Here is a 23294-nt window from a genome sequence, read left to right on the forward strand (position 1 = left end):
CAGCTTATTCCAGAAAAGCAGCTGATTTTCCGGAATAAGTGGCTCAGTGTAGGCACAGCCTATGTGTTTCTGGGAGTCTCCAACTATCTGGCAAATACATGGGGATTACCCTGGGTTAGAATTTTTCTCCCAAGCTGCCCTGGTGACCCTGCCAGGAAGGAGTGAGGGGGGTGGAGGCACCGCCAAATAAATCCATTGGAAAAAATAAAGTTGAGTGGGTGGCGGAATCCAGAAGAACCCAGACCTCTCCATCAAAACCTGTAAGCAGATTGGCCTTAAAGAAAGTAACCAGGTGGAGAGGGGCGCTACATGTATATTTAGTACTAAGCAATTAAAACAACAATACTTCCTGCAGTGTAGACAGAGCCAAAAGCCGAGTCAAGGCACTTCGACGTCAGCTATGCAATTAACGTAGCTGAAATTGCATATCTGAATTCAACCTTGCCCTGTAGTGCAGACCTACCCCTAGCAGACCTAGTTCTGGTCCCACGGGCAATGGTGCAATAAACATGGCTTCACAGGTCCCTCTTCTCCAGCACCCACCCAGACTGAGCTGTCTTGCTCCCTTTTGTGCTAGCCCAGCACTTGGAGCTTGCCCAGTGTGGCTGGGAGGGCAGGATTTCCTCAGGCCACAGTGGATGGACCCCTTCTGCCCAGAGCGGGGTGTGCAGCCCCCTCACAGACGTTTTCATGGGACGTGTTCAGCCTCCCCCCCCCCCCCCGTTCTCCCCATTGGCATGGCTGTCGTGGGTCACTGCTAGGGCCCATTTTAACAAACTCATTTCTCAGCAAGCTCCTCCCCCCACTCCTGCCTGGTCTGTCCCAGCATCCCGGCTACTGCCGGCCCACTGACCCCAGGGGTCCCGCCCCCAGGCCTGTAACCAATGCGAGGGGCCCCCTGGCCGCCTGGGCCTTTGCCAGCCAGAACCGTCAGACTCGGATCCAGCAGCTGGGTTGGTGGGTAAATATTGTCCTAGGTGCGTGTGCCAGCCCCCGCCAGAGACCTGACCCGACCCTTCTGTGCCCGGCCCACAGGCGAAGCTCCGGCCCCAGAGTCTATATCAGGGCCCAGCAGGCTGGTCCCCGGCTCAGAGCGTGGGAGGGAGGAAGAAGGACTCAGAGGGGCGTGACGTGTGTGTGTCCCTTGTCCCAGCACGTCTGCCTGCACCCAGGAATGGGGGCCCCGGTAACCCCGGCCGGCCTGCTGCTCCTCCTGCACCTCACAGCTGGGACGTCTGCAGAGCCGTAAGCCCTGTCCGTGTCTGTCTGTCTGTCTGTGTGGTGGGCAGTGTGGGGGGTTGGAATCAACCCAGGGCACTGGTGAGGAGGCTGCTTGACAGGAAAGTAAGGGGACAGATCCATTCTCCCCGGGAGCTCAGTCCCCGATGCTGGGACCCTCCTGTCCCCCCCCTTGTCCTACCCCCAGAGGCAGACACCCCCTCTCTGTGCCTCAGCCCCTCTGTACCATGGGCTGGTAATCCCCTGGGGCCACCGGCTCCCTCAGCCACAGATCCAGTAATGGGTCTGTTCAGCCCCAGCACAGGGGCAGCTGAGAGGCCAGGGATGGACGGGGACTCAGCTCCTCTCTGTGCCCTGGGGGGCCTCCAGGTCCGTGGGGGGCAGGATGTGTGCGTGGGGGGGGGAACAGGAGTGGAAGAGCCTTGCCCTGCAGCTAGAGAGATCAATCAGCCTCAAGCACCACGGACCCAGCTCTGCCCCCTGCAGAAGGGACCTTTTCTGGGCTCTCCCCTCCCCGGCTCCTCCCCCCTCCCACGGTGCTGCCCCTCCCCAGGCACTATGTGGTGGTGAGCCCAGCCCAGCTCTACCACCCGCACACGGGGACGGTGTCAGTTCATCTCAGCGACCTCAACGAGACCGTCCGGGTGAGCGTCCGGCTGGAGAGGGGGGAGGGGCTCAGCAATGTCACCCTGCTGGAGAGAGAGGTCCAGGAGCCCCGTCTGCGCGAGAACCTGAGCTTCCAGGTGAGCCCCCCACCCAGCCCGGCCCTGGCCATGGGCACCGAGCCCGTCAGCCCTGGGCCTGCAGCCCCAGCCCGGCCTCAGGCCTCAGGCACAGACTGATCCCGGCCCTGGCCATGGGCAGCTGTAGCCACAGAGCGTCCTTCAGCAGCGACAAGCTGGAGGGGGCAGGGATGGGGGCGCAGACGGAGCCTTGGCTTTCAGCTCCACCGAGCGCCCGCCTGCTGGGAGGCCCCTGGCTGGGCGGGAGGGTCCCACAGTTTGGGGAAGGCTGGAGCAGGGACTCGCGAACAGCCCTGCCTCGGGTGACCAGACGTCCTGTTTTTAAAGGGACTGGCCCGTATTTCAGCCCTCCTGGAGGTGCCTGACTTTTTCTTACAAGCAGGCAAATTGTCCCGTGTTTCCTGTCTCTCTTCCCTGCTCCCACCAGCACCGGCTGGTCCTGCTGCTGGCCAGATCCCTGTTTGCTGGCTGCTGCCCCCCAGGGATGGTGGGGTCCAGTGGCCGATGATGGCAGTGGGAGTGCAAAGCTCAGCCTGTCGCTCCCCCTGCTGTGTCCTCTCCCCGTGGGACCCCTCGAGCTACAAAGCTGAGAATCCAGCTCTGCTGTGTGTGTGTTAACTGGGGCCCAGTCAGCTGATTGCTGTTGAACTCCCCTGAATACGAGTAGTTTCACCAGGCGTCCCATTTTCAACACACGCTGCCAATGCCCCCCTGTAACAAAGTTTCAGTCCCCTTGTGAGGCTGCATGTGAATCTTGAGTTGTTATAGTAACCCCGGGCGTGTGCCTCAGTTTCCCTGGGCACCGCACCAATGACTGGATGGGGGATGGGTATTTTGGGTGTTCTACGCGCTGGCAGAGTCACATCTGGCTGTGGATGGGGGTGTAGGGACCTCTCACTCTCCATACGTGTCAGTGACACCCCCCACTCCGCGCAGTAGTGGGTCTGCGCCCCGACCGGCCCGTCACTGGTCACTGTGGCCTTGCTGGGGTTCCCCTGTGCAGGTTCCAGCCCCGTCTCGGGGGCAGCAGGAAGCCGCAGAGCTGCACCTCTCGGTGCGGGGGGACACCCTGCAGTTCTCGGAGCGGACGACAGTGCTGCTGCGGGTGCTGGAGCCGGGGACCTTTGTGCAGACGGACAAGGCCGCCTACAAGCCGGGACAGACAGGTGAGGGGCAGGGGCTGCTGGAGGGGTTTGGTGGGGCCCCAGGCCCTTGGGAGGGACCCTGGGCTGTGGGGAGGGGAGGGGGGCTCCGGGGATACGGGACTCTCACTTGTAGGCCCCTGTCTGCACCCGGCCCAGGGGTGAGAGGCCCAAAGCCTGAGCCCGTTTGGGGGCTGCATGGAACCAAGGGGGGTCTCAGCCCATCCTTGGTGCTGGCTGCAGGGGCCCCGATCGGCCTCCTCTGGCAGCCTCCGCAGGGAGGCCGGGGTCTGGCCGGGCCCTGGAGGCTCAGCTCCCGGCAGCCGCCCAGGGCAGGGCCACGGCCCGTGGGCAGAGGCAGCGTGGGGAAGCTCGCGCCGCCCTGCCCGGGCTGTGCCCGTTGCGAGGGGTCACAGAGGCCGTCAGTGCCTGGGCGTCCGGCTGGCACCGTCCCCCGGGAATCACCCAGAGAACCAGGCCGGGGCTGACTCCCCTCTGCCTCTGCCCCTTTGCAGTGAAGTTTCGAATCGTCACTTTGGACAAAGACTTTGTTCCCAGCGCCAGGCCGGTGAGAGCGGGGGTGGGGTGAGAGCGGGGGTGGGGCTGGCCTGTGGGGGCGGGCTGAGAGTGGGGGTGGGGCTGGCCTGTGGGGGCGGGGTGAGAGTGGGGGTGGGGCGGGCCAAGATGGATGCGGGGGGCGAGGAGGGCAGGGAAACATGATATAGCAGGCTGGTGAGAGCAGGGGCGGGGTGAGAGTGGGGGTGGGGCAGGCCTGTGGGGGCGGGGTGAGAGTGGGGGTGGGGCTGGCCTGTGGGGGCGGGCTGAGAGTGGGGGTGGGGCTGGCCTGTGGGGGCGGGGTGAGAGCGGGGGTGGGGCAGGCCTGTGGGGGCGGGGTGAGAGTGGGGGTGGGGCTGGCCTGTGGGGGCGGGCTGAGAGTGGGGGTGGGGCTGGCCTGTGGGGGCGGGGTGAGAGTGGGGGTGGGGCGGGCCAAGATGGATGCGGGGGGCGAGGAGGGCAGGGAAACATGATATAGCAGGCTGGTGAGAGCAGGGGCGGGGTGAGAGTGGGGGTGGGGTGGGGCTGGGGGGGGCGTACAGATAGTTCGGAATGGCTTGCTAGCCCGTGCCCCGTGTAGCCGCGCGGCACGGGGTTTGAACAAGCCGGCATTTAAAAATGGCGCCGGACGGCTTATGCAAATGAAGCCCGGGAAATTCAAATCCCGGGCTTCATTTGCACGTTCGGTATGCATACATTACCCTGCTAGTTCGAACTAGCGGGGTAGTGTAGACATACCCTCAGTCTTCCGCCACAGCACTTCTGCACCATCAAGGTGCTTCAAGGAAGGGGTGGGGTCTTGCGGGAAGGACGGGGCGGTAGATCTTGGCTCGTTCTGACATTTAAAGGTGATCTTGGGTGTGAAAAGGTTGGAGACCCCTGCTCTAACCGGCATCTCCTGTCTGTTTGCTTTGCAGCTGCCCCTGGTGACCCTGCAGGTCAGTCTGTCCCCCCAGCCTTCTCCTCCCGTCTGGCTTAGCCGAGGGCTGTAGGGGGGGGTTCAGTCGTGGGGATCCCAGAGGGGTCTGGGCTCTGACCACAGGGTCCAGCAACCAGCCTAGACCCCCTGCCCGTGGGGTGCACAGGGTCCCAGAGCAGAGGGTGTTTCTGAGCCAGGCCACGTGGGGGTGGGGAGGGACATTTGTGCCGTCGGGTTACGTCCTCCCCACCCGTGTTTGCATCGTCTGGGGCTGTCCAGGGGCTGGGGGGTGGGGCCCTGGCTGGGATCCCTGCCTGAATCACTCATCCCGAATGTTCGCAGCCCCCACACGCTGGGTCAGGCCAGTGGGGAACTAAGTGGGGGCTCTCTTGGGTAGGGGGGGCTTTCTGGGAGCTGCAGAGCAGGGGGGTGGAGGTTTGGGGAGGCTGCTTGGGGGAGGGGGACAGGGAACGTTACCACAGAGGCCTAGAGCTGAGATGGAGACGGTCCCTAGGGCTGTTCCCTGGGCTTTGTCCAGGCTGGAGATGGGAAGCCCACGGGAGCCTGTTCCTGAGCCGGTGCCCTTGGGTCAGGGTTGCAGGGTGTTGGCGGGAGGTACCGTGGGTGGTGGGAACTTGCCCAGGACTACCCGGGGGTGCCTGCTCCAGGCTAAGGAGAAGATCTGAGGCCCCGGCCGTCGATCCAGCCCCACCAGCAGCGCCAGGCACTCGGGGGCTGCCGGGTGGAGCCGTGTGCGGGCAGCGGCTGAGCAGGGCGTGTCCGTGTGCCAGGATCCCCACGGGAACCGCATCGCCCAGTGGCGAGATGTGACTCCGCAGCAGGGCATCGTGGATCTGTCCCTCCCGCTGGCTGCCGAGCTGGCCCTGGGGCCATACGCCATCGAGGTGCAGGGGACCAGGCGTTGGTTCAGCGTGGAGGAGTACGGTGCGCAGCGGGGCCGGGGCAGCGACCGAGGGTGGGGGGGAGGATTCATGAGTCTCCTGGGGGTGATGTGTCTGGGGGTCCCTGGGAGCTCAGAGCCTTGGGACTGGCCCAGCCAGCACCATGAGACCCTGCACCTCTGCTCTGGGGTGTTGGGATTCTGGGGAGGGGAATTCAGGCTCCTTGCCCCTCCCGTCCCTGCCCCACTCTGCTCTGGGGCCTGGAGGAGGGGAATTCAGGCTCCCTGTTCCACTCTGCAGCTGGTTTCAACTTCATTTCATTTGTGGACCCCTGGGGAAGTCTCAGGCCTGTGGACACAGTTGCCTTTGGTGTAAGTGTTTGGCGCAAATGCACGCAGCAGAATGCAGAGCATGGGGCACATGCTGGGCCTGGCGCTTGGTGCGGCCTGAGAGAGGAGCTGGTCTGGGGGCTGCTGTGGAACTGACACCCCCCCGGGTTGGGCCTGCCAGGGGGCGTTCCTGAGCTTGGGACGGTCGGAGAAGCAGATCGACTCTTCTGGGCACGTTCCCTTCCTAGTTCATGGACCCCTTGGATATAGTCTGTGGAGCGCTGCTAGAAAACCGCTGCTCTGGGGCCCTGGGCAAGGGACACGCAGACTCTGCCCCATCCCAGCCTTGCCCCAGTTGGCCTTATGCCCTGCCCGAGGCCTCAGATGCTGCTGCTGAGCCTGATCCCCGTGGGTCCCAACCAGTCCCCACCTGCCTGCAGCCCCCACACCTCAGCGCTCAGACACCCGGCCAATGAGACCCCCCACGTGGCCCCTGCTCCTGGGGACATTGGGGATGTAAAAGTGTAACTGTGTAAACGGGGAACCAAGGAGCCTGGGCCCATTAACGTTTACGGTCACACGGGGGTCCCCACGCTCACTGGCTCCTGGGGAGCCTCCCGCTGAAACTGTAGTTACTTAATTACACACTGTAGCATCCCCACTAGAGACCTTGCCCCTGAGTCCCCAGCCCCCCCGCTCCCCAGACACCCTGCTCCAGGCCCCCCGGTGTCACTGACCCCAACTGTCCCCCTGCGGCGTAGAACGGACTTGTCAGCACAGTAACTGGGAACATGCAGTAAATGCCTTCTTGGGAAAGGGGAGCCCAGAACCTGGCCCTCCCCTCTGTGCCCCGAGTCCTCTCAGACCCCCAGCTGCCTGGTCCCAGCCCCTCCCCCAGGAATATCTCTGCCCTTTGTCCTGCTTCCTGGGCAAAAGGTGGCACCTGGTCACATCCCCTCCTGGGTCAGGTGACAAAGGCATCGGCCATTGTTTACATGCAGGCAGATGGGCAGCCTCTCTGTGGCAGTCACACCCAAAATTCCCATCACCTCTGGGCTTTGTCTCAGTTGGGCTGGTTTGAGCAGGCCAGTGCTGGGGGCTGTGGGAGCAGCCAGAGGGAGGAGGCTGGGGGCAAACAGGGCCATTAGCAGTGGCTCTCAGGGTGCCATTTCTGACAGCTCCCCCCACCCCAGCATGGAGCTCACATCTTGTGAGGAACCCCCCGAGCTGGGGCTGTGGGTCCTTTCCACCCCCTCCTTCTCTGCCCTCCAGAGCCACCCAAGTTCGAAGTGACCCTCCAGCTGCCCCCCGTGGTGACGGTGCTGGACAAGGCGCTCCACCTGCGGGTGTGTGGCCGGTGAGTGCGAACCCAGCCCTGCCGGGCCGGTAAAGGGGGGCTGGTTCCCCTGGACCTGACTCCCCTCCCCTTCACTCCTTTGTCAGGGTGTGACATGTCCCTGCCCCCCTTCCCTGCCTCTGTCTCTGTCCGGGGGGGGGGTCACCCTGCCACCCAAACCACCAGACACCCCAGCAAGGGACCCTCTCCCACTTCCCCTTTCTCTTCCCTCTGCTGCACAGATACACCGACGGGAAGCCCGTGCTGGGGAGAGTCCAGGCCACCCTGTGTCGGCTCAGAGAGAAGACGCGCCGGAGCGTGTGTGTACATCTCACGGGCCAGGTGAGTGCAACTGAAGGCGCCAGGGTGGGGCTCTGTGACTTACTGTGAGAATCATGAACATTCCTCTGGGATCCCTCATCCTCCCTTTGCAGCCTGGGGCCTGATCCTGCTCTCATCTGCCCCGGGGGTAAAATGGGAGGGGCCCAGGGTTGACAATAGAGAGTCCCTGGTGTAAGGCTGGTGTAAGTGCAGGTGAATCAGGGCCTGGATCCCTTGGGGCTCCCCACCTTGGGTAGGGGGATGTGGCCAGTGTCCCTGCCGATTTTTCCCTTCCTGGGTGGAATCACTGTTGCTTGTGGAGCACCATGTAGAGATGTGCCCCACCAGCAGAGACACAAAGCCTCGAGTTCTTCTGCGGGTGATGTCCCCGTGGGTGCTCCACTGTGGGAATCCTTGGCACTGGGGAGACATGACAGACGCCGTTCTTCCCTCCCTGCATCTGGGGAACTCTCCCCGGTACTGGTTTCACCCTGCACTTCTCGGGGCTCTGTTAAATCTCCGGTGTTCTCTGTGTGCACCTTGCTCGGAGAGGAGGCTCGGAGAAGTGTCTTTTCCTCCCAACACTCCTCACGTGCCACATCTCACTGCTCTTATTCTCATCGCAACATACCCCGCAACCTGTTGTGGTACTCTGAGTGGCCATATTCTTGGCCTCACTATCCACCCCACTGGCCACCACGGAAGCACTGGAGTTCTTGTAGATTTCATTCTTCAGTTCCGTCTACCCCAGCAAAGAGGCCCACACCAACCTCACCCTCTCACCCTCCTGACCACGGTGGATTCGGAGGAAAAGGAGGGCCAAATCCAGGATGAACAAACTGAGACACGTGCTCCTGGGGATTCTCCTACAGATAATTCTTCCTCATCCCCCGATGAAGCTGTGATCCCAGAGGATACGTATCCCACCGATGACTTGAAAGAGTTTCCAAGAAGTTTTTCAAAGGGTGGCCTCGAGCCAAGAGGTTCAGCACCAGGAGCTGGAGGAAGAACAACTCGGCCTCCTGAGAAATATCAGTCCTGCCTCTCAGGGGCAGATCATGTTGCCCATCGATGAGGCCATTGATCACCCTGCCCATCATGGGGGTATCAGACGAGAAACGGTGAACCCCAGCTTCCACCCAACCCACATGCAAAGGAGTTGGCAGGAGTATTTTGTGCTGCCTAAGGTCTTAGTCTTCCTTTCTTCTCATCCGCAAACCAACTCCTCAGTAACGGATGTCGTTAATCATGGCTCTAGGGCAGGCCTGGGCAAAATATGGCCTGAGGGCCAGATCTGGCTCACCAAGCCACCGGATCCAGCCTGTGGAAGCAGCAAGGAGCCCCAGGCAGGCTCCTCTGCTTGCATCACAGCCTCGCGTGCCCTGCAGAAACGTGCTGCTGGGACGTATTTCTGTTTTAAAACTGGAGGGGACGGGGGAAGCTTCCGGAGCTTCCCCCACCCCCAGCACAATCCCATTGACCAGTTTCTGGCTAAAAAACAGCCAATGGGAGCTTGTTTGAATACCAGGCAGTCAAGAAGAACCACGCCCCCCTCTTCTGGCTCAGTCATTCGCTGAAGCACACGGCCAGGCCAGCAGGCAGGCTGGCTGGGAAACATTTTAAGCTCTGAAAACCTTAGTTCTGCAGGCAGGCACGCTGGTTTGGCTGCTGGCTGATAAGTCTCCTGGCCACAGCCTGCCTCTGACACCCCAGCCCCTCCTGCCCCAACCCTTTGCCCCCCACTCAACATATCCAAACCCTCTGTCCCCTTCTTGCACCCGTACCCCCTCCCAGATCTGCCACCCCAATCTCCTGCCCAGATCACAATCCCCTTCGACCCTGAGTCACGTCCCAAACCCCTGCACTCCAGTCCCCTGCCCTCGGTCACAATCGCCTCCTTCACTGAAACGCCCACCCAGACTCCAGTGTCCCTCCTGCAGCCTAGTCCCCTACCCGAGCTCCCCTCTGTACCCAACCTCCATCCCAGACCCTGCACGTCCTCCATTAATATCACGGAAGAATGCGGTGGCCCTCGACCACTTTCCAAAACCTTGGCATGGCTCCCTGTCAAAATTATTGCCCTCCCCTGCGCTATGGCTACACAATTCAAATCCGTTCTCAGTGACAGAGAGCACAGGAAGTGAGATTGTTTGGCAGGAAGCGACATTCCTCTGCCACATTGCAGCTTAGAATCACAAACTATTCGGTGACTTTGAGAAGTGTTACAAACTAGCTGAGTGAACGGAACATTTCTCAGACTCCAGGAGGCCCGTACTCAGATCGGTCGTCCACGAGGGCCATGCCATTGTCCGTACCGCTTCACAGTCCTCACTTGACGTGGCTGACACGGCAGCGAGGCCGACAGCTCCAGTGGTCATGAGGCCCAGGGCTTCGTGGCTTCAAGCAGTGGGAGCGCCCAGGGAGTTGCAGTCTAAGGCAGATAAACAGAAGCTCTTCGCAGCCAAGATGGTCGATTTCCTCCATAGCAGCCAGGACTCCCTAGCGCTGGGCATGTGTGCACCACTGTATCGACAGGAGCGCTATACCCCTTAGAACAGGAACAAGGACAATTATTACAACCAGCACAGCAAGGGTCATATGACTACAACGGACCCAGACAACAGTCTCAGAAGACGCGCCCACCCCAATCCCACTCTTCGGGTTCCCAGGCTGCAAAGCAACAAATGTGAACCTTTGGTCGAGGGTCTGCCTGAGCTCCCCATGCATCCAGTGCCAACAGGCCAGTGCCATCTTTTCGCCTACCGACTATGTCCCTTTCGTTTCACTTTCCCCTTACATCCCCCCAGCCCATCCCTCTTCAGAGACTAGTGATGTTAAATATCGATTAGTTGAATAGTCGAGTAACCTCATGAATTCCTAGAATCATAGAGCTGGAAGAGACCTCACAAGGTCATCAAGTCCAGCCCTCTGCTCACGGTAGGACCAGTCCCAACTAAATCACACCCAGCCAGGGCTTTGTCAAGCCAAGACTTAAAATCCTCTAGGGATGGAGATTCCACCACCCTCCTTTGGTAACCTATCCCAGTGCTTCACCACCCTCCTAGGGAAATAGTTTTTCCTAATATCCAACCTAGATCTCCCCCACTTCAACTTAAGACCATTGCTCCTTGTTCTGCCATCTATCACCACTGAGAACAGCCTCTCTCCATCCTACTTGGACCCCCCCCCCCTTCAGGTAGTTTTAGGCTGCTATCAAATCTCCCCTCACTCTTTTCTTTTGTAGACAAAACAATCCCAAACCCTTCAGCCTCTCTTATAGGTCATGTGCTCCAGCCCCCTAATCATTTTGGTCACCCTCTGCTGGACCCTCTCCAGTGCGTCCACTTCTTTTCTATCGCGGAGGGCCCAGAACTGGACACAATACTCCGGATGTGGCCTCACCAGAGCATGGTTGATATTTGAGCCACTCATCCTCTAACTTTCTCTTTCAATATGGAGCCCAGCTTGCACTTCAGATGAAATCACTTCTGTCTTCTGGGAGGAAGACAAACATGGCACATGCTGTGCAGGTCTCGCCAGCTGATCTTTCACTCTCCATCCTGTCTCCTTCTGAGACACTCCTCTGATGTTGTTTTTATTGCCCCTGAAGCCTGAAAGGAAGAAATGAGAGAGAAAAGAAGAGACAGAAAAGAAAGAAAAACACCAGCCACTGTGGGGCTGCTCCTATGGTGAACTCCCAGGCAAACTCCCCTGTTTGCTGCTCACTACGTTCACTCCGGCTGCCTTTTTCATAAGACTGCTGGCTCCAACCAGATGCCTGTACTTGGAGCCCTGCCTCATGGCTAGTTGGTCTTTCTAGGGCCACCTGAAACTAAACACTCCCAATTCACACTTTTCAAACAGAGAAGCACATGGTCAAACAGTTCCCACAGCTGATATTTGGATTCTCGATAGGGTTTTATTTCAATCAGGTAGTTTTGGTTTTAGTTTCGTTTTAAAGAATGCCAGATGCACCTAACCCCCTTGAATCTGTCCCACCAAACTCCCAGTTCACTAGCTCTCTGGTTGCTTACTGGCAGGCTTTATATAACTCTTCATGATAGCCCTGCCCCCAGTAAAGGCTGGATGAATGAACAAAGGGCTGGGCAATCCCATTCCAGCAATCCCATTCCAGGCACAGCCCATTGTCCTGGCACAACCAAACCCTTCACTGCTTTAAGAGAAGCTGCGTTCCAATCTGGTGGTTCTACCTCTTCCTGTTTAGAAGGAGTTCTTCCTCAAATAGACAAGCCAACAAACTCTAAAATGCAGAGTAGATTAGATACAAGGCTGCTGTCAGCTAATTGCTAAATTATCTGCCAGAACACTGACATTTCCTAGTACCTAAGTAGCCCCATCATGGTTCAAGTTGTCCCCTAAGAAGATTGGAAATGGTGCACTGCCACTAGCACCACTCCCCTTCCCAGGGCGCAGAGCGGAGCCCCAGGATGAGTCATTGTCCCCTGAGGGGAGGCAGGGAAATGACCCTTGCAGGCCCCACAAGAGTCTGTCTGGTGTCCCGGGCGTTTCCTGTTGGGTGCTCTGGGCTGTCTCCACACTGGCGGTGAGTCACACAGCCCCAGCTCTCACCTGGCACAGGGGGTTCGGGTGTTCCCAGCGGGTCAATGCCGGCAGCGTCCCCAGCACTCAAGGGAGGCTCGACACCAGCACCTGCCGATGGCCCCGGGAGTCAGGCTCCTGCCAGGGAGTATTTCCAGGTTCAGCTGAGACCCCCTGGGCATGAGCCAGCACCTCCCAGTGCTCCCCCGGCCCAGCCCGATTAGAGACCTGGGGCCGGGTTGCTGCTAACGGGCTGTGCTTCTCTTCCTGCAGACTGAGAGCGACGGCTGCCTTTCCTGGGAGGTGGGGACGCCTCCCTTCCACCTGACCCGCTCTGGCTACCGGATGAACCTGGAGGCCATGGCCTCTCTCATGGAGGAGGGGACAGGTGGGCCTGAACCCAAGCAGACCTGTGCGCAGGCACCCGGAGCAGTGAGCCCAGAGGCAGAGGGGTGTCCCTGCAGTGACAGGGCCAGTGCTAGGCCAGCCCTTTAGAGATGGGTCTGGGGCAGCGTTTGTGGTGGGGGCTGGGTTCCGGTTCGGCCCCTGACAGGGCTGCAGCCCTCATGTGAGCTCAGATCTGGGCGCAGCCCTGCACTCCCCACAGCTTGTGGGGCTCAGAGCCAGGTTCTGGGGCCCGTCTTTAACACTGGCTGACATGATGAGCTTCTCCCCAGCCCTGCCCCCAGCCGGGGTCTGGACAGTTTCCCTGCCAAGGCACAGCAGGGCACAGCCCCTTCCCCGGACATGTCCAGCCCCAGCTATTGCCAGCGACGGGCCCCTGAGCTGGGCCCGTGCTTGGGTCTGGCAGCACAGGAGGTGGGATGCAGGGCTCCTGTGCCCTGTGACCAGACACACACAGGCAGGGGACTCTCTCCGGGGGGGGGGGGGGGAGCATCTCCTGGGACGACGCTCTCTGGCCTCTGGATGGACCAGTTGCTCCAGCTGCTCAGGGGCAGACATGGGCCTGGCTTCCTGGAAAATCCATCCCTGCCTCATTTACCCCCCCCCCCCCCCCAATTCTCCCCCAATGGCCCCTGCAGCCCTCGGCTAGCAGGGTAGAAATGGCTGCACAGATCGGTATGGAGAGAAATCCGGGATTCAGCCTGAATTGGGGGGTGGCTCCCGGCCCCGTCTCCCATCGGCCTCCCTCTCCTGCTAGGGGTGGTGATCAATGCGACCAGGAGCTGCCTCATCAACATCGTGTCTGAAATCGCCACGGTGACCTTTGAGGAAGCTGACGCTGCCTACAGGGCTGGGATCCCCTACACTGGCAAGGTAATGGGATCCCTGGCAACCCACGTGCTCACCCCAGCGCCCTGCTGTTCCAGTCCTGCCCCACACCCACCCCAGCTCCCCCCAATCCCGACCTCCAGCAGCCCCTGCTGTACTGTTCCTGCCCCACACCCACCCCAGCTCCCCCCAATCCCAACCTCCAGCGGCCCTGGCTGTACTGTTCCTGCCACACACCCACCCTAGCTCCCCACAGCCCCATCTCCATTCCTCCCCGCTATTCCAGTCCTGCCCCACACACACCCCAGCTCTCCCTGGTCCTGATCCCAGTGCCTGGTACTGTCCCCAGAGTTTCGTGTCTCTCCCTTTATCTCCTGGCTCAGATGCTCCTGAGGGCAGCAGACGGCTCCGCACTGAAGAATGAGACTCTGCGGCTGTTTGTTAGCTCTGGAGACATTAGTGAGAACCAGACCTTCCTGACGGATGAGTCTGGCAGAGCCTCCTTCACGCTGGACACCTCCGGCTGGACCGGGCTAGTCGCTCTGCGGGTAAACGATGGGCCTCTGAGCCCAGTGGGGATCCTGTCCTGCAGGCTCTGTTGTTGTCCTGTGCCTCATAGTATTTACTACGGGAGTGCCTAAGGAGATTCAGGTTTGGGCCCTGAGGTTCTTATTGCTTCACACACCCAGGCTGTGTCTACATTGGCAAGATTTTGCGCAAAAGCAGTTGCTTTTGCAGAAAAACTTGCTGCCTGTCTACACTGGCCGCGAGTTCTTGCGCAGGAACACTGACCTTCTAATGTAAGAAATCAGTCCTTCTTGCACAAGAACTATGACGCTCCCGCTCAGGAATAAGCCCTCTTGCACAAGTGTTCTTGTGCAAGATGCCAGTGTAGACAGGCAACATGAATTTCTTGCACAAGAAAGCCCGATGGTTAAAATGGCCATTGGAGCTTTCTTGCACAAGAGAGCGTCTACACTGGCACGGATGCTTTTGTGCAAAAGCACATCTCTTGCGCAAAAGCACATGCCAGTGTAGACGCTCTCTTGTGCAAATACTGTAACGCAAAAACTCTTGCGTTAAAGAGTATTTGTGCAAAATCTTGCCCATGTAGCCGTAGCCCCAGAGTATAAAGCACCCCTGGCCAGAGAGCCTGCAGGCTGAAGGGCCAAGACAGAGGTGGGTGGGGACGGGGCAGGACCCAGCAGCAAAGCCATCAGAGGGGTGGTGCAAACGGCATCCTAGTGCTGCCACTTCTCTTCTCAGGACCATGTGGGGTGCGGTTTATTAGGAAGGTCGCCCCCTTCCAGCTGCTCTGGGCACCCGCACCCACCAAAGATCCCCAGCCTGGGGTCCCGCAGCTCAGGGCTGCCCCATTCCAACCACTGGGGTTCTCTAGGCTCTTGTTACAGATGGGGGGTGAGGGGTCATGGGGCTGAGCTCAACCAGCAGCATCAGAGCTGGTCCAGCCTGGTGCGATTCCTGTCCTGTGCTGAGCACTCAGCATCCAGCAGGCCCCCTCGCTCTCTATCCCCAGGGGCACTTCAAGCAGGCAGGTCCCAGAGGAAAGCGTGACCGAGTCTCTCCCCGTTACCCGGATGCCCATCACCGTGTGGAGCCCTTCTACTCCCGGAGCCGGAGTTTCCTGAAGTTCCGCAGGCTGGGCGGGGAGCTGCCCTGCGGCCAGACTCAGCGGCTCCACGTGGACTATGTCCTGGTGAGGGAGGCCCTGGGGAACGGGTCCAAGAGCCTGGATTTCATCTTCCTGGTGAGCCCCAACCTGGGAAGCTAAAATGTGTGTGTGTGTGTGTGTGTGTGTTTGAGTGTGTGTGTGTGTGTGTGTGCGCGCGCGCACGTGTGCGAGTATGAACTCGAGTCTCACGTTATCGGATTTTAACAGGGAAATGCAGATCATTGTTGCACCCACTGGTGTGTGTTTGCCCCAAACGTAGTGCAAAGGGGGCCAAGTGAGGTGTCTAATGGAAGCCAATGCCATGCGGATTCTGTTTGTGCTGCTCATGAACACGTGTGCACTCCGTGTCTCGCGCTTCACCTGTGCACTCCGTGTCTCGCGCTTCACCTGTGCACTCCGTGTCTCGCGCTGCACCTGTGCACTCCGTGTCTCGTGCTGCGCCTGTGCACTCCGTGTCTCGCGCTTCACCTGTGCACTCCGTGTCTCGCGCTGCACCTGTGCACTCCGTGTCTCGCGCTTCGCCTGTGCACTCCGTGTCTCGCGCACCTGTGCACTCCGTGTCTCGTGCTGCGCCTGTGCACTCCGTGTCTCGCGCTTCACCTGTGCACTCCATGTCTCGTGCTGCGCCTGTGCACTCCGTGTCTCGCGCTTCACCTGTGCACTCCGTGTCTCGCGCTTCACCTGTGCACTCCGTGTCTCGTGCTGCGCCTGTGCACTCCGTGTCTCGCGCTGCTGCCGTTTGTTGGATGCGTGCGCGGCACGAGCCTCCCTCAATTCCTTCTACTGTCCTCAGCTGAAGACGGAGTCAGAGCAGTGCTCTCCTTTCCTGAGAGGAAACAAACAAACAGCCTGTCAGTTTAATAATAGTTCTTAGTTTTAGTTAGTTTTCAATGTTTACTTCAAAACAACAAGAAAAGCCGCCACATTGGATGCAAGACGAGCCATCGTGTTCTACTTAGACAGAACCAAAGAGGTCAGAAAGTCGGACAGACTCTTCATCTCTTGTCCTGGGCCACATAGGAGAACAGCCGTCTCGGCACAATGCATATCCAAATGGATTGCCAGCTGCATACACACAGCTTATGAACTTTGAGGGAAGCAGCTACCACGGATTATCAGGGCTCACTCCACACGTGCGATGGCCACAACATCAGCCTTCCTACGTAATGTACGTTGGTGGACATTTGTAGAGCAGCTACTTGGTCTTCCCATCGCACCTCACACAACATTACACCCTCCAGAAAGGACCCAGACCCGCCACATCTCTGGCAGATACGATCCCTTCCTTCTTCTACACCAGGGCTACTCAACACGTGGCCCATGGGCCACATGCAGCCCACAGCCTGTTTGTTTGTGGGCCACGGTGTGACTGGGTTTATGCAGGGCTCAACATGTGTCCCATGCATGGGAGCCAAAAGAAAAAAGTACCGTCTTTTTGTGAATATACCCCGCACCCGAATGTACCCCGCGGTTTTTGCCATTTGAGTTTAGAAATCCCTGTATATCCTGCGCACGAGTATAGCCCGCAGGGGCGGGGGGCGGGGTTTATTCGGGTACAGATTATTTCTGCCTGCCCCCACTCCTGTGCACCATGGCTGCCTGCAGCCTCACGCTGCTGCTGCTGGCTGCCGAGCCCTATGCCCAGAACTGCTCCAAGGTGTGGCAAGGAGGATGCAAGGGGGGCGCAGGCAAGATTGCAAGCGGGTTGCAAGGGGGGGTTGCATGGGGAGTGGGCAGTCTGCAGCGATCCGCGACCCCGGCCACCCACCGGCCGGGACAGGACTCCGGGCTCCTTCCCTTTGTCAGCCTGGCCTGGGAGCCTCCCACCTGCCGCCTCTGCTGGGGATGCCTGTGCCCTGGCTCCGGAGCTTTCCCGGTGAGCGAGCCGGGCTCCCAGGCAGACTTTGCCCCCCGCCCCCCCTTCTGGAAGAGCCATGCCAGGAAAAAGTTACAGGGCTGTGCCCCCCCCCCCATAAGGTTCCCCCCATTGTTCAGCTGTTCAATCCAGCCCCGGCTCTCTGCGGGGGCAAAGGTGTTTGCAGCTCTCAACCCCAGCCCGGCAAAGGCTGAGCCGGGAGGGGCTCTCAGAGCGGGGGCGGGGGCATTCTCCGAGGCATGTCCTGCATGGCCTGCCCGGCACTGTGCCCCGTGACGCCTGCCTGTGAGCCTGATCCCCCCTGGTAGCTTTTGGAGGCCAAGCCTCCCGGCGGGGGAAACACTCACCGTCTGGTTCCCGCGCAGCCGCACTCACCCACAGGTGAGTAAAAAAGTTTTGTATACCCCGCACCCGAGTATACCCCGTGGGGGTGGGGAGGAGGTTTGTAAAAATGAATATAACCCCTGGGTTATATTCCCTAAAATACAGTAATAAATGTCACGGTCTTCTGTTGAGATGTGTTTTTGTATTTAATTCCTAGACTGTCATTTCCCATTAAAAGTGCTGTCATGTGGGTGGAAATGGGGAACTATTGCATTTAGTGATATCAGCAGAACTGACTGGAAAGGGGCCTGCGTGTTGTGTAGTTTTGCCTTAATCTTTGTTTTCATGCCTGTCAGTGTGAAAAACTATTTGCATATATTTTTGCATTTATATGCCTCCACACTTGTGCTGAGAGTATCATTGTGGCCCCTGGGGCTTCCAAACTTGAGTAGCCCTGCTCTACACAGATGACTCCAATGCCCACCAACATCTGGCAGGTACAGCTACTAAGACACCTGAGTGTAGCACCCACAGGGACACCACTCGGTGGAGAAGAAATTACTCACCCGGTGCAGTAACCATGGTTCTCCGAGATGTGTGTCCTTGGGGTACTCCACTGCCCTCCTTTCCTCCCCTTGGCCTGAAGTCCTTTAATGGATTGCAGGTAGAAAAGGAAAAGAGTGAATCTCGTGCTGCTCATGCACCCAAGAAACAGCAGCCGTGCAAGGCATGGGGTGCACAACATGGTGCGAGGGGCACTGCTCACCAAAAACCTCCGATCAGCGGTGCAAGGACGCACTGAGACCTGAGTGGAGTACCCACAGGGACACACATCTCGAAGAGCCATCGTTATGCACAGGGTGACGAACTTATTCATTTATGAAGTTTTGGGGGGACCGTGACTCTGGACAGTTGTCTGTGGCCAGCTAGTCTTACTGTGACCAGGGGGAGAGTCTCTCAAATATTGGCCTGAGGAGATAGCTGTCTGTTGGTGCAGGAAAGCAGTGTGTCTGAATGAGGTTTCTGATTGCCTGTCTGGTGTCTCAGAAGTGAGGCTGGAATTAGACGCAGGGCAGGGAGAACTCAAGGGTCATGAAAATGTTTCTCTAAAGCAGATTGCAGCTGATGGTCAGGTGAAGCCCTAACAGAAGGAGAAAGATAAAGTTCTTCTTCGAGTGAATGTCCCCGTGGGTTCACTTTAGATGCTGGTGACTGGAGATTTTTCTAGCAGTGTCCTTCCATGCCGAGCGTGTGCAGCAGCGTCTCCTTATGCCGTTGGTGTCTGTGAGGCGCTGTGTCATGGGCACACCTCAGTTCCTTCTCTACCATCCTCCGCTGCAGACAAAGCTCCCCGTCAGTGACCTCCTTTTGACCTAAACAAGAAAAAAGAGTAAAATTTCCCCAGTTTTCCTTTCAACCAAGTTTCTACTTCTTACCTTCCTATTCATTAAAAAAAACAAAAAAACAAACAAAAAAAAACCGCTTTTCCCTCAAAAACAAACATGTTTTCTTCATTTCCAGTTTAAAATGCTCACCAGGTTTCAAACACTGTGACTCTTGTCACTAAGCCATGCCGGTGTCCGACGGCCACTCTTCCTGTAGCAACTGCGTAGGAGAGGCACATATGGCGTAGAAGTGCCCCCAATGCTCGAACCTCATGGCCAGAGCAAGGTGGGACTGTGCTAACAGGCTGAAAACTTCCCTTGTTACAACCTTCGCATGATGACTCTCCCCCCAGAAATAAAGCCATGAACATGACCAGAGATATGAGCATCAGTCATCCCTCTACCTCCTCTGATAGGGCAAAAGCAAAGGGTTGGGTTTCCCTGCCCAAATTGCTGCCCCTGGCACCGAGCTCGTCCAGTGACAAACCTAGTACCTTAGGTATGGCACTGGGTGTAAGGGAAACTCAGGGGTTGGTGGTTGTTGAGGTCTACCTGTAAAAGGCAGCAGTTTATTTGGTAAGGAACTTGTGTCAGTACCTAAGAGCCAGAATTTTTCTGTTAAAAGTGATTCAACTGATTGCATTTGAGAAATCCAGTGTGGACAGTTTTAAGGAGACTTCACATAGGTGAAAAGTTGTTTCAGAGGAATTGGAAACAGCCAGATAATTGGAACAGCCCTCTGATGACCCCTGGTTGGTTCCTTCAGCATTTGTACCAAGAAGTTATTCCCAACATTCTCCAAAAACTTCCTGGATTGTCTGTGTCCTGCTATATCGGTCTCCCAACAGATTTCAGGGTGATTAAAGTCCCCCACGAGAACCAGGGCCTGCCATCTGGAAGCTTCTCTCAGTTGTCTGAAGAAAGCCTTGTCTGCCTCATCCACCTGATCCGGTCTATAGCAGACACCAACCACAACATCACACCTGTGCTTCTACCTCTAAACTGAACCCACAGACTCTCAACAGGCTTTTCTCCCTCTATATACTTGTGACGTGGGGAAGCAGCCCCGCACTGAACTCTCAGGGCTTGGCCAGGGATTCCTTGCTGCAGAGACCCTACCCCCGCGGCCCTACCGAGCATGCCCAGGCTGCAGCTCAGCTATAAAATCCTGGGAAGACTCAGTCTGGGCTGGCGGCTGGAGGGAAAGGACCTAAGAAGGGAGCTCCTGACCAGTGTCCACCAGCGACCCCAGGAGAAGCCAGCGGAAGCACCAGGACCAGTTGGGACGTCGCTGGGGTCGGCCATAAGGGAGTAGTCACCCCCGTGAACGTGGAGGACACTGTAAGAACGTGGGAAGAGGCCCTGCTGGACTCGGACCAGGTAGGAAGGGGCCCAGGGCAGGGGCAGGAGCAGTCTCTCCCGCCCCAGGAACCTCGGCGTGTTTCTGTAGGATTTCCCCCGCCGAGGGAGTGGCGGGCCGCCCTGCCACTCACAGGGCCCTGGGCCGGGATCCGGTGGAGTAGGGTGGGCACGGGTCCCCCTACCATGGGTGTGGCCCCTCCAGATCCGTGACCCGCTGACACAACCAGCCTTAAAGGGCCAGACATTCACCTTGTTTAGTGTCTCGGGCCAGGACCTCAGCAGGCCCTGCCTTAAAGGGCGTGCATCGATTAAACAAGCACCTCTGCAAGCAACGATTCACAATGATCACTCTCACCACTATGATTCTGGCACTGGACAAAGGGGACTGGTTTGCAGTCCTCAATTTGCAAGATGCAGAGTTTCACATCACAATACATCCTGGGTGCAGGCGTTCCCTGCGATTCGTGGTAGCTTCACACCGCTTCCAGTACAGAGTCCTCCCGTTCGGACTCTGCTCGGCTCCCACAGCTTTTCCCAAGACCCTTGCGGGGCAGCAGCACATCTCAGATGCAATGGTATCGCAATATTCCCCTATCTCAATGATTGCCTTAGCCGAGGTCCCTTGCAATGGGCCAGGAGTGAGATGTTCAGGTTCACAAAGGCCTTTCTTCAGTCACTAGGTTTCATTATCAGTGAGCAGAAATCTACAGTACGCCCCACGCAATCCCTGGAGATCATCAGGGCTCACGTAGCTTCCACAAGAGCACGAGCCTATCTCCCCAGTCACCCTTTTGACAGTATAAGAAGCCTCGTCACTACCGTTACCAGCAGCCCGACCGTGCCCATCCTAACTTGCCTCAAGCGTATGGGGTGCGTGGTGGCCTCCACTTACGTAGTCCTGCACTTTCGACGTTTCCAGCACTGGATTTCTTTAGTGAACCTGCCAGCCAGCTGCCACCTCTGCAGGCACATTTCACCTCCTCCACAAGTCCCCCTTAGTGCTTGGAGTAGGTAGTTTGAATTAGGCTCTCTAATTTGAACTACCGTTACTCCTCGTGGAACAGTTTCTTGCCAGTTTCTTGCCATTCCAACCAGAAAGGACACTGTCTCAACGACTTGATTACCTGCATCCTGCTTCAAAGACCTTTTAAGACTAAACTTCAAAGAGAATCCTCTGAACTGTCATTCATGCTTAAATTCAACACTTTACACCAACAAAGACCTTAATTACCTTACCCATTCCAAAGATAGCTTCCCCAATTATCACCTCTAATATCATTAGCTCACAGACATTTACCTCCCCCCTATCCCCCTTCTGTTCTGAAATTTGATTTGTCCTTTTCATATGTGTTCACTTTTTTAATTGTATCCTTTGGTATATATGGTTGTGACAATTTTCTTCCACTATTTGATCTGAGGAAGTGGGTCTGGCCCACGAAAGCTCATCACCTAATAGACCATCTTGTTAGTCTTTAAAGTGCCACATAGTCCTGCCTTTTGTTGGGGATAGATGTGTGTAATGTCTTCTCCTTAACAATCCTTCTCTCTGCCTTTTCTTTCTTTTATTAATAACCCTTTAGATTTTAGATTTTCCTCCTTCCCCACTAAGGGCTCAGGTTCCAATCTCCTCCAAAGTGGGGACTGTCTGGCTGGAGGACTGGGGAACAGGACACAGACCTGAGAGATCTCCTTTGCCCCTCCCTGTTGGCTCAGTCTGTGGGTGGGGGAGAGGCAGCTCCTGCCCTGACTCCGGCCTGTGCGGCATCCCCGTGTTGGGGCGTTCGCCAGCCCCTGTTCAGCCTCAGCTCAGTGACTCCCGTCTCCTCCTCCGCAGGTCGTGGCCAAGGGAGCCATCACCAGGATCCTCCACAAGGGGCTGGAGCTCCACGAGGGGGCTGGTAAGTGGTGGGAGAGGGGTGTGCATTGGGGATGGAGCCCCTGGGCAGGAACCGGGCGGGGGGAGGGGCTCTGCTGACTGCCCCCCACTACCCCCCACTGCCCCTAGGACTGAAGGGCTCCTTCTCCGTGGAGCTGCCCGTCGGCGCTGAGCTGGCGCCGGCTGCCAAGGTGCTGGGTTACACGGTGCTGCCCGACGGAGAGATGGCTGCCGACAGCGCCCTGCTGCGCGTGGCCAAGTGCCTCCCCAACAAGGTGAGCCTGGGGCTCGGGGCCGAGGGGCTTTGGAGGAACCGCTGCTGCCCCGTAACTGGAGCCCTGGACAGGGAGTCACTGGCTGCCCTGGGCCCTCCCCTCCCTGGTCCCTCCTGCCCCCCTCCCCTGTCCGTTTTACTGGATGCATCAACCCTCCTACCCCACCCCTGCTCCTGGGTGAGCTGTGTCTCTCTCCCCCACCATGACACCCTGTGCCTCGCCAGGTGAAGCTGGCCTTCTCGCAGGACCGGGCCCTGCCAGGCTCGGAGCTCCAGCTGCAGGTGCAGGCTGCCCCCGGGTCCCTGTGCGCCGTCCGCGCCGTGGATCGCAGCGTGCTGCTCGTGAACCCCGAGGCCGAGCTCAGTGTCGACACGGTGAGTCCAGAGCAGCTCGGCCATTCAACCTGCCCCTCCCCCCATAAGTCCTCCCTCCTCGCAGTGAGGTGTGATGAACGGCCGCTGGGCAACACCCGTCAAGGCCACCTCTCCTTGGTCATGGGGCTGCTCCAATGGCACTTGGCCCCCCTGACCCTGCAGGATCCTCACTTCCCTTGTTGGATCTCCCCTCCGCTTTTGCAGCGCCCCCTCCCAGGCCCCCTCATCTGGCTCTGGCTGGGCACATGGAGCTCCAAGCTGTGATAATGGCCAGGGTAACTGGAGCTCGTTCTCCAGGACAGAGCTGGTCCCCAGGTGCAGGGGTGGGGGTAGGGGCAGGGAAATTCCCTGTCCCCAAGTCTAGCAGGGGGCAGCTGGCCAGGTGCAGTGTGGGAGGCTCCACCTTCCTCTGCAGCAGCTGGATTTGCCCCTGCTGGGGTGATAATATGGATTTGCATTTGGCCTATGTCTGTTACCTGCTATCCAGGGGCTCTCAGACCCTGCACAGAGCCAGTGAAAGTCCCAAGCCCCTGGGGCAGCAGGAGATGGGACTCGATGGGCCAGGAGCTGCGCTACGTGTCCTAACCAGGCCTTTCTGTGGCCCAGACAGCATTGGGGAGGGGCACTAAGAGCCATTCTCTGCCCCACGGAGAGATGTGTCACCATTCTTGCCCTTTCCAGGCTCTCCCAGGGTATCAGGGGCTGCATGTCCATCACCTTGGTTCTCACGTCGGGGGGTGCAGTGACAGACACTTGTGTGACGCTGTGGAATTTGGGGGCTCTTTATGAAAGTCTGTGTTCTAGAAAGGCCAGGGGTTGTGCCAGGTCTGCCACATACGATATCTGCAAA

The 23294-nt window shown here is 58.2% G+C and overlaps 1 protein-coding gene across 3 annotated transcripts in view; it reads left to right on the top strand.

Annotated features, from left to right (window-relative positions):
• Positions 1 to 853: 853 nt before the first annotated feature.
• The window catches only part of LOC142826434 (alpha-2-macroglobulin-like protein 1), a 40178-nt gene continuing 17737 nt past the window's right edge, over positions 854 to 23294 (top strand). The window contains exons 1-15 of one of the 3 annotated variants that reach the window (XM_075918691.1): positions 854 to 1245; positions 1793 to 1982; positions 2986 to 3148; positions 3640 to 3692; positions 4597 to 4617; positions 5390 to 5543; positions 7102 to 7186; positions 7408 to 7507; positions 12320 to 12434; positions 13209 to 13324; positions 13663 to 13827; positions 14817 to 15047; positions 21754 to 21817; positions 21925 to 22070; positions 22295 to 22444. In XM_075918691.1, coding sequence (XP_075774806.1) covers positions 1175 to 1245; positions 1793 to 1982; positions 2986 to 3148; positions 3640 to 3692; positions 4597 to 4617; positions 5390 to 5543; positions 7102 to 7186; positions 7408 to 7507; positions 12320 to 12434; positions 13209 to 13324; positions 13663 to 13827; positions 14817 to 15047; positions 21754 to 21817; positions 21925 to 22070; positions 22295 to 22444 — 1824 coding nt within the window. In that variant the 5' untranslated portion in view covers positions 854 to 1174. The remainder of the gene's footprint in view (positions 1246 to 1792; positions 1983 to 2985; positions 3149 to 3639; positions 3693 to 4596; positions 4618 to 5389; positions 5544 to 7101; positions 7187 to 7407; positions 7508 to 12319; positions 12435 to 13208; positions 13325 to 13662; positions 13828 to 14816; positions 15048 to 21753; positions 21818 to 21924; positions 22071 to 22294; positions 22445 to 23294) is intronic. The other 2 variants (XM_075918692.1, XM_075918690.1) reach the window with 2 other exon arrangements.

This window comes from Pelodiscus sinensis, unplaced genomic scaffold (assembly GCF_049634645.1).
Source record: "Pelodiscus sinensis isolate JC-2024 unplaced genomic scaffold, ASM4963464v1 ctg39, whole genome shotgun sequence".
Taxonomy (NCBI): domain Eukaryota; kingdom Metazoa; phylum Chordata; order Testudines; family Trionychidae; genus Pelodiscus; species Pelodiscus sinensis.